Source organism: Clytia hemisphaerica, unplaced genomic scaffold (genome assembly GCF_902728285.1).
Source record: "Clytia hemisphaerica strain Z4C2 unplaced genomic scaffold, Clytia hemisphaerica genome assembly, whole genome shotgun sequence".
In the NCBI taxonomy this organism is placed as follows: Eukaryota; Metazoa; Cnidaria; class Hydrozoa; order Leptothecata; family Clytiidae; genus Clytia; species Clytia hemisphaerica.
The window spans coordinates 125969-136788 of record NW_027103268.1 but is presented as its reverse complement, the minus strand read 5'-3'; the positions used below and the strand labels follow the sequence as shown (position 1 = coordinate 136788).

At 35.6% G+C, this 10820-nt stretch overlaps 1 protein-coding gene across 1 annotated transcript; it reads right to left on the bottom strand.

The window, feature by feature from the left end:
- Positions 1–247: 247 nt before the first annotated feature.
- On the bottom strand, positions 248–10702 carry LOC136801138 (uncharacterized). Its single transcript, XM_067057762.1, has 7 exons — positions 10449–10702; positions 7753–7945; positions 7465–7548; positions 6066–6221; positions 883–976; positions 718–753; positions 248–583 (listed from the first exon to the last, which is right to left on the bottom strand). Exons 1-7 carry the CDS (start codon positions 10685–10687, stop codon positions 309–311), a joined length of 1077 nt encoding a protein of 358 aa, XP_066913863.1. The 5' UTR covers positions 10688–10702; the 3' UTR covers positions 248–308.
- Positions 10703–10820: the final 118 nt, after the last annotated feature.

Genomic DNA, 10820 nt, shown 5'->3' with positions numbered 1-10820 from the left:
CAAGAGTCTGGGTAGTGGTATGTAAAAATTCGTAAAAATCCTTTTACTGCTCTTATATGTCTGAGATTTTACTACCGACCCCCTGAAATAAAATGAACACTTGCCCTACATAACTATGTACAAATGAAACAAAATAACATGTTTTTATTATTATTCAAAAATCTAAAATAGCTCGGAAATGGTTTGATTGAAAGATGCCTTTTATATCTCAGCCAAAATCTCAAAATGAACGACTCGATGTATTAATTTTTTGCAATGTCTTGCTTATACAAGAAAAGAAATTGACAAAAATAAATGTTAATACCTTACTATTTACTTTCAGTTCCAGATATACTAATGCCCCGTTTCGGCATTATCAAAATGTCCTCTTTAGACTCTATTGGGATGTTGAAAACTACGACACGTTTGGATTCGACCAGCTTTCTTCCAAACTGCTGGAACACTTCGTCGTCCGTCATGCTCCCCATCTTTCCATCCATCTTCAGCCGGGATGTTATTAGACCCTTTATCACGTGCCCTCGTTTAGGTGTTTTTCTGTCGACATACCTTTTCACCACATCCAAAAAGTTGTTTTTGCTAAAAGCTGTGAAAAATTTACAGTGTACACAACAGTACATCGAAAAAAGAAATTTGACATCCCCCCAACTTCTCATTTTATAAATGATTAAATAAGAAAAGTGTTTATAAGACTAGAATATAATGACATTGAAGACTTACCTGAAATATCTATTGGAGCTGTAACTGGCTGAGATTCTATTGAAAAAGAAATAATAATTCCAATATAAACCGCTTCAGAAAATTGGTACATATAAATTAGCTCCAGAATTTCATTCATGCTTGCTTTTCCTAATTTTATAAGAAAGATGTTTCAAATTTTAATACCTTGACTAAAACCATCATCACTCTCTTCAGTATCCTCATTCTCAATGGCAGGATCTTGCCCGTTTTCAAATATATCATTGAAAGATCTTGTGCCCTTGAAATCAAAAACATTGAAAACTTGATTATTCACTAGCCTTTATACCTATGATTATGACATGTAGTTTTATCGTCAACATGAAAAATATCTGATTGGCACATATTTCGTTTCAGGACAGTGTCTACCTATTGTTCTATTATGCTGATATAAGAAAAATATTGTTTTTCTTTTCCTCTTTCTGACCAATCTTACTCCACATGCGTCGTGTCAATCCAATATTAAAGGGATAGTTCGGTCATGAAATCAATTTTTTCTTATGGTTTTCATCAGATTCTTCATAAAAAAAGAGTTCCAACGATATATACTTTTAACTAATTTAATTTTTGTATTGTTTAAAAATCTGGCCTTTTAAAATCACTTTTGTATAGTGTACCTTTTTGCTTACGTCACACTCGCATAAGACTTTATGAACGAAAATCTTTATCTGTTTATTATAAATTTGTTCAGCGAGTTCGTGAAGTGTGTAAAGTTTTTTGGATCTCTCCTCTGTGAAATAATTCTAAAATAACTGAAATATTACGACATGTCTTCCAATAACGAGGAAAGTTCTTTATCAAGCTCACTTGACTCTTCTTCGGATGAGGGCCATAGCAGCGGCAATGAGGCCGATTCTGAAAGTGAAAACTTTGAACGAGATATGAGGCAAATAGTAAACTTGATGAGGACTTTTAACCCATACATGTATGAGCCAGAGAGGGAAGTTTCAGATACTTCGAACGAAAGCTCTTCTGAAGAGAGCACCGAGGAGAGAACTTCCTCAGAGGAGATTGGTGCCACAGCAGCCCCTGACATAGGATTAAGAGTCGGCAATCTTGATTGGTGTAAATGTGAGCATTGTCGGGTCGAGACAAGGGAAATAGACTGTCTTTGCTGTAATGAAGTGGATGCCTTGAATAGCAAATTTGATGCAGAACAACCACTGGATTGCATTACAGGCTCAGAGGAATTCAAAATGTTGTGCACAAATAAAACGGTGCTTAAGAACGTACTGGTGGCTTTTCATGAGACCAAAGGAGATCATTTGGAACCAACACCTACAAATAAATCTCTAAGATATGCTGCCTATAAGCAATTCATATGGTGGGTATTCAACTATTTGGGGAGTGGTCAAAGAAGAGTCATCCCGTCTTGCGCTCTATGGTTGATACGATCACTTTTTCCAGGGGCAGACGAGAATTACACAAAGTACTCTGAAGGGAAGAAAGACTAATTATACAGATTGTTGATACTTTATCATGATAGGATATATGATTGTTATATGGTTATATGATATATATGAAAAGTTAAACATAAAAAGCCAAATATATATGATATATACTAGGCCAGCGTGTTTCAAACACACTGTTGGCGATCGCTTATTTCCGACAAAATCATCGGAGAAAGAACCTTCTGTAGTGTTCACTACGAAAAGAATTTTCACTTTGTCCATTTTTTTGTTTAGTCGTAGAAGGGCAAGGTTTATTACTTTACACCCTGCGCTGCGGATCTGACCTTACCTATTTAAAAGCTACTTTATCGTTGATTTGTTACATAGGCCATGCAATCTCAATTCAGGACACTTATTTTACTATCAAAATCGTTGTAGTAAAAAACAAAATGTTTACGCATGCGTTTTAAAACAGCTGTGAAATTATTGTCTCGCTTAACGAAGTAAATCAATTTAACAGCTCTAAGGCCCTCTAAGCATAATGTGGCATAATGAACATGGATAAATGAGACGAGCATTGAAATGATAGGGGAATGACGTCATAAACAATACAAAAGGGATGAATACAATAGACTACTTCAGGCTGTTATACATTTTATTTGATCTGCAACTTTTGCCATTATTAGTCAGTACATAACACATGATCAAAGCAAAAGTAAAGCGTAGACCCTAGAGAAAAAAGTTACACTTTGAGGAAGAGGATGGGATATAGCCTAAAAAAAATTTAAAATCTCTCCTATTCAGACAAAATATAAGGAAACTAATGAGTTTATAAAGGTAAGCGAGTCAAACATTTACTTTCGATTTCAAAAACGAGATTTGACTTGTATATATCTACACTGTTAAAATCGCCCCCAGGCGATCGATGAAAGATATTACCTAGATATAATGAAATGAAATCAAAGAAGAATCCTTAGACTATATGTACAGTGGATGCAGCATTCTAAAATATGAACCGTAAAAAGCTATATTACAAAAGTTTACAAAAACTAAGCAACCTTATTTCCAAAACGCGAACGTTGGTTTTCAATCACTGTTTTCTTATCTGGCTTAGGAATAGGTGCGATATTCTTTGGTAGGTCTGGAAAATTTGGCTTTTCGGGAATCTCTTTGCGTTCTACACAGTTAATAGTTTCCTGGACCATTTCGTGTAAATAGTCTGTGCTCTTTTGTTCTTTAATGGGTTTCGAAGCCCAGTTGGATATGATTTTTGACCATGCAACGTTGGACCTTTCCTCTCCCTTCTTGGTCTTGGCTTGTTGTAGTTTACTTCCTGCATTGAAGTCCATTATCGCAAGTTAAGTTCTTGACACCATACCAGCATAAGAGAAATGCTGCCTCTTCGGTGCCCACTTGTTATATAAAGAGTGATACACTTCTAATGTGCCGGTGTGGGAAAATTGGTTCAAATGTTTAAAGTCCTTTAAAAGGTTTTTATCGAGAACAATATCCTGTAATGCTTGAAATGCCTCTGATTTAGCAGAAATCCATTCTTTAGCCTTTACTTGTTTTTTCGTCAATCTCGGGTGTTCGCATTTTCGAAACTTCTTATGACCAGTCCATCTATGCTTGTTTTGAACGTGGAAAAGAATACTGATCCATTTCTCTTTCAAGAGCTCAACATCTCCCCCGCAAGTTGCACAGCACCACCATAAATGGTTTCCAATCGACTTGATCCATTTTTCCAAGATCTTGCATGTTTTCTTTTTAGCTGCAGCCCTCAATTTCTTTTTGACACTTTTCACAAAGTGCCAGATGTCAAATTGGTGGTCAAGATCCGACTCCTCCTCACGTAAATGTTTTCTTATTCCTGTATGTCGATCGGTCGTAATTTGTTTGGGTTCGATTCCTTCGTCTCTCAATGATTGTAAGGCTCTTTTGAATCCAACCTTTTCCATCCGGTTAGAGTTCCCTGCCTCAGTTACTTGAACTAAAGAAGATGAAGCGATTTGGTTTGAAAATTTGTCCATAAAACTGTAAGTTAAATACTTAGCATTGTGACCAGGACTGTCGCACCTACCATCACCTCCGAACTCCTTTGCATTCGACCTTTTTATCTCCTCCAAAACAATCTGCAATTGGCTTTTATAAAACTTATTTACTACACCGTGAAGATATTGGTCTTGGATGGCATAAAAACATGTCTTAGTTATCCATTGGATCCCTGCTAAATCAAAAAATCTCGCAAGTCTTTGATAAGTATTTGCACTAAAGAGCACAGACGAAGCACTTGTCAAATTTCCCACAGAATAACGCCGACAATTTGGTTGCGATTTCCACTCTGTCTCGTGGTCGTCGGTACATTTCAACCATACAATAAGTTGCGATCCTTTGCATACGGTTTTAGTGACGACAGCTGGAAGGGAGCAGACAGGTTTCAAACATGTCTTTAGAAGTACCAATAACGATGTCCAGTAAACAATGAAAGCTGCTTTCATAGGTTTTGCTGTTGCTTCTGTTGTACTTGGTTCCAAGTCCTCCTCGTCTTCACTAGATGGAACGTAAGCTTTATCGTCTCCGTTACTTTCTCTGTCACTTTCCGTCTCAGGCTCTACGTCAAGGTTCGACACAGCTGGTTGTTCGGAAATCTTTTCTTTGGCTTGTATTTCTTGGATCTGTATCCCTTGATCGGTTGTTTCTGTCGTTGAAGCTGCATGTTTTAAATGGGCATCGAAAAATTCCATTGTAATGTCTGTTTGGGTAGATACCGTATTACATTCGATCTCAAATTCCTTAGTCTTTTCCTTGTGTAAGACTGCATCTTCTCGTAACTGTCGCTTGGCTTTCCCCTCTTCGCGTAAAACACTTAATCGACGTTTTTGCGTTTGTTTGCCTTGATTATGAGGAAATATGGTTGGCACTGCGTCATCATTTAGAATCAATCTCGGCTTCTTGTTCAGGAGCTCGTGCTAAAACAGAAAGAAAGAATAAAAAATATAATCCAATCTTTGATGATACAAGGCATATTTGTTACTTTCTTATTCCTCACATTCAAGAAAGTCAGAACACTTAAGTAAACTGCGATGAAAAATGAACACCCCTGTGTCACAGATTGGAAACAATATTAACTATGCCATTGGTATTTCGATACAAATTTTCATCCCCACTGAGGCAAAAAGTATCACCTGGGAACTGAGACAGGGGTGTGATTATGAAAACAAACAACCTTTCAGTTTTAAAATTGCAATTTTTCAGCTTATTAAAACTTGCCTACCTGGACTCTTTTGAAGCAACTTTTCTCGAAATGTTCTTCACAAATAGTTGGATTTTTTGGAAGGTTTTCTCGTCTAATCTTGTGAATCCATTGCTTTCTCAAACCAGTATCCTTGGGAAATCAAAAAATCTCACTTCTTTCCTCCCCTTCGTAAAACTATTATTATGGCAGTCAACTACAACACACCAAGTCATGATTGAAAATATTTCACTTCGAAAACATAACACAACTTCATAACACAAAATATCTTCTCTAAAACTTTACAAGATTTCAGCTGAACTTTTCATTTCTTTTTTCTCTCTTATGCGAGTGTGACGTCATGCATAATAAATTAACTTAAAAAGACCCTCTTTTTGTGAGCGAAAGAATTTTTTTTTCAAAAAACAATTTATTGTTTCTTAGTAAATAAAGTATGCTGATTTCAATTATGATCGAATAAAAGTTTTGACCAATGACCGAACCATCCCTTTAAAAAGCTTGTGAATTAAAACTGATGAGTAAGCAAATAATATCAATCTTATTTAAACAACCTTGTAAACTAATTTGGTTCAGATTTGCGATGAATATATATCAGCTTTTGATTTTAGAGTAAAGTCATCATATTGAAAAGCTGTCACCTCATGTAACACAATTAACACCAAAATTTAGCTTAGTTGTCTACTCACCTCTTCAACCACTTGGGTGGATTGTGGAACTTCACCAATCCTATCTTCCTCTTCTTCCTCGTCCAAACTTACTGTGGCATCAGGGTCAGCATCATTTACATTTACAGTAGCACTAGCACAATCAATATTGATTGTCTCAGAAGTTGCAGCTGCTACCTGTTTGAAAAAGAACAAGTGAGAGGTAGATACCTGACCTAAAAAAAGCTTCTTCTGAAAATCTGTTTTCTTAAATCAAATCAAAATTCACTTTTAAATAGTTTTAAAACAGTCAAGAATGTTTATAGCTGTATTTAATATGGTATTTTTTTGTATAGCTCATAAGTTATGAAATGAAAAAAAAAACAATGTCTTATCACAATAAGATTTACTTAGTTAGTTTGCACTTACCTTTTCATAAGCATGAAGTGATGATAGTATATACTGCTAAATCTGGCAAAAATTTGATAACAATAGTTTTTTTGAAATGTATAAAAAAATTTTCTTTTTTACTGTACGTTTTATTGGCAATCCACATTACTGTAAATAAGTAACTTTTACCCAAATGCAACAAAATATTTTTTTCTCTTCTAAATTGTGTTGACCAATTGTTCAAAATAACATCCTAACACAAATGATTATGACGCAATGGACGGTCAGCAGTCATAATCACAAGTCACAATGAAGTCGAGGCCATCCTCACTCGGACTTCAAAGTGGGAGGTTATTTAACGTTAGAGCATGTGGCAGGTATTTAGGAGGAATGAAATACTTCTCTCATGACAACCTTCAGGAAGACCCCGAGGGCCAGTCTTAAATTTATGCTGGCTGTGCAATCTTCAAAGGCTGTTCAAACCTGCACGTTTTTTTTAAACGTTCAAACTCATTTCAAGGTTTTACAATGGAGATTGACAGCAATGCTCTAACTAAACGAAATTCATCAAAAGTAGTGAAAAAAAGCTGTTATGGACTCAACAAAATTGTGAGAATTGCATTTTAGAATAATAATTAGTTTGACAAACAGATCAAAATCATTTTCAATGTCTTTTTAATTCCCAAGAATACACTACTACAATCAATGTCTGAAACTTAAAATATTTGTATTTCTTTAGAATGGTTCGAATACCTTAAAGGAAGAAAATTTTGCGGATTTGGCCAGAATCAGCCAAATTAAGTTCCCGCTAAAATTTCTTTTTTCCACCATCAACCAAATTAAACTTTTTGAAAATATGATCTCTTTTAAGGTGGTTTTGGATTTTTTTTGCTATTTTTACGCCATTTTAAGGGTAAATTTTTCAGCAAACGCCAAATTAAATTCTCGCCAAATTTAGTTTTTTCGTCCATCCTTCAGATTTGAAAAAGCTCCAAAATTATCCTTACCTCAAACAAGAGCACTAGGGTCAAATTGAAATAAAAAGGATTACCTTTTCAAGTTGAAAATCAAGTTTCTTTGGGATTTCTTTGATGGCTTTCTTTGATGACTGATCTTTCTTTCCTTTAACAGTTTCCTATTGAAGAATAGACAAAGTTACTCTATTAAAAGTAAACATGTACGACAGTAGTGTTAAATTGCGCAACAAATCAAACTTGTTGAAGTATTTCTATGCAATCTGAATACCATTTCACAGGACTAAAAATTTTGTTGATATTAAGAAGATTTCTCAGGGTTTTAGTTAAGAATATTGAAAAATGTTTATGTGAAAATGAAATACCTTTCTTCGATATTGCATGTGATCAAGAACTTGGACACGTATTTCGTTTTGGTCAACTTCGCTCATCCCTTCTTTTTTCGAGATATTTGTAATCAAATTCTCTAACGCCACCTGATTTTTGCCACGATCAAATTTTGGCAGTTCTTCACCGTCTGGCCATCGTTTTCTACATTCTGACCTGATACACTTTTTCCTAGGTGATGAAGAGTAAAAAATGTAACGAAAATCAATATATGATTAAAACAAATCATTTTTAATAAAATGAAAAGGAGGAACAAAGAGTAAACAATAGAACTTCAGTGCTCATACATACAACGTGGAAGAGAGAAAAAGTTATTCTTTGTTTTTGAGACAAAACATAGCGTCAGGCTGTGTTTAGGTCCCAGGCAAAAATTAGGTCCCCCCAAAGATTTACGAATTTTTTGTTAGCCCCCAGGACTTTTGACACTAGACAATTTCTAAAAATTGATCTAGTAAAAAAGGGTTTTCCAATGTAAATTGTGTTCAGTTCTAAGTTTAAGATAAAATATTTTGCACACTTTCTATAAAAATATTAGGGCACAGGCGAAAATTTTTCAGATTCATGAGCTTCAATTTGAGTAATTGAAGCCAACTATTAAGCTGAATTATTTTAGCCCCCACGTTAAGTGATGAGATTTTAGCTCCCCCAAAAAAAGTAGTGTACTTCCAGCCCCCTCCTTTTTTGGGAAAAATTTAGGGTGTTGCCCCCCCCCCAACCAGCAGGGGGGCTGACGCTATGCAAAAGCTTTGCTAGCAAAAAAAATGTGGTTAAGAAATAATCAGGTTATTATAAATTTCCTTTAATGGAGGATTTAATTTGGTATGGAACAATTTCATAAAATTTGGCAAATTGCAAATTGAGACACAGTAACGGCGGTTTTTTTTACATAACATTATTTTGGCGGGGATTTAATTCACCAAATTAACAGTGGCCAAAGCAAAGTTTTCACGGACGGAAATTGACTTTAAACAACAAATCTGGCCAGATTCTTCATGTTTTGCAGAATTTTGTTGAATTTAGAGACGGAAAAGCCTCTTTTTGCACCTTGCTGAGACGGAAATCTGTCTGAGACAGAAAAACTTTGAACACTGAATTTAATCCCGTCAAAATTATTCCACCTAAGGTAATTTTCTACCAGCTTGAGGGAAATATGTGACTCCCCAAGCGATTTGAAGTACATAAAAGTCCGATCGGTAAAAAGACCGATCTTCTTTGGCCTCTACTTGACCGGTCTTTTTACCTTTTGGGCCGCTTGGATATTGAAGAAGGCCGATGCGAGGCCGCTTATTAAAAGCGGCCACATAGTAAGTTTTAAGCCGCTAACAGCGGCCCTTATCAATCATAGCGGCCACTAGCGGCCCTTAGCAGCCATGAGCGGCCCTTAGCTTTGTTTTTTAATTTACTTACATTTTCAAGTACATTTGGAACAAAGAAAGATTTTTTCAGAAATCAAAAAGGGCAACAAAAAAAAAAAGATAAAAGGGAGGGCGCTCGAAATAAAGAAGGACCTAAGAAGCCATCAAATGTTGGAAAATAAAATGAAATGATTGCTTCCCCAGTAGAGAAGGGGGAAAGCTTCCAAAAGGGCATCTTGCAGGCTTTGCTTTCTTATAAGCTCCTGATTTGTCACAAGCTCCTGATCTGTGATGTTTCGAATGCTTGATGCAACTTTTAGAATGCGAGAGAGAAAAAGTGAAAATCACGTGAAAAGAAAGAGACACACTCAGAAGGAGTGTATTTCATCACTATTTTTGGTAAAAGTTCACGTGATAACAGGAAGGAAAGCACACAGAGGGAGCTCAATGTAAATAAACATTTAGTAAAAGTCATCACTCTGCTTCGTTCGTTGTTATGATTTGAAAAGAAATGTAAGAGAGCAAAGTATTTCGCTATTCAAAAATACTAGATAAACAAATTCAGAATATGTAAGAAGTTAAAAGAACAATTTTCAAGACAACCCTGTCTCACCACGAACGATCCTTTTGTTAATATCCCCGTCTCAGTCAGTGGAATTCTCTATTATTATTCTAGACAGTGTAAAATTCTTTATAGCCGAAATTCGGTAAAACTTTAACCGAATTCCACAAGCTTAAGCCAAATTCAATAATTATTTTTACCGAAGCGATTCGGTTAAACAGCCGAATTTAACCGAAACCATTTTACCGAAATTCGGTTATATTTTTGAGAAGATCCCTAAGATATAAGCGAAAAAGGATTAATTAATCGAATACAACAAGGATTAAATAATCGAATATGGGAGATTAAAAATAATTGAATATAGGAGAATAAATAGTCGAGTCATTAATCAAACTTCATAAACGAAAATCGATTATATCTTTGAGAAGATCCCTAAAGAAAGCCGCTAAATAGGACGCTGGCCGCTAAATAGGCCGCTGGCCGCTTAGCCGGTCTCTCGATCAAGAAATAGCCTCTAATAGAGGCCTTGAGGCCGTTCTTGGAAAAATTCCATTGGCCGCTTCATGGCCAATCTTCTAAAATGTTAGGCCGCTTGAAATTTCACTTCGCCCGCTATGAGACCAGTCTTTTACCCGCTTTAGCCGATCGGACTTTTGTGTACTTCAAATCGCTTGGGGAGTCACATATAAGCATTATACTCAGTGACTTTGGATGGAGTCAAAATACTGTATGGACTGTAAGAACAAATTATTCATACTTGATTTTTTCTTTCGATTCAAATATGCTTCTGGAAAATGGAGTCATCGAAAGTGAGCGTTTTCTTCTTGAAGAAGCAGCAGTTTGTTGTCGAACAGAAGTTCGCACCACTGAGGAGGTTGGCTTGAATAATATTTTGAAGTTAAGGATTTCAGCAACAGTAAAGTTCATTTTAGATAATAGATAGGACAAATCCATGTTTTCAAGAGATACCAACTTGTGAAACAACTTTCCATTCATTTTCTGAGCTGAAAGGGATAATTTAGACACATTTATACTATGCTACGGTTAAATTTTTTTGCAACCAGGCAACACAGACATTACAAAAACACAAAACACACACAAAATAAATTATGATGTCACTGAAAATAAT

What these genes read in the sequence shown, in the direction of transcription:
- LOC136801138 (XM_067057762.1), bottom strand. Translation starts at nt 10,687, where the DNA reads ATGAATGGAAAGTTGTTTCACAAGTTGGTATCTCTTGAAAACATGGAT. An exon ending in CCACCCAAGTGGTTGAAGAG is followed by an intron (nt 977 to 6,065) that starts GTGAGTAGACAA and finishes TTTGATTTCAAG; the next exon opens with GGCACAAGATCTTTCAATGA. An exon ending in TGATGATGGTTTTAGTCAAG is followed by an intron (nt 754 to 882) that starts GTATTAAAATTT and finishes CTTTTTCAATAG; the next exon opens with AATCTCAGCCAGTTACAGCT.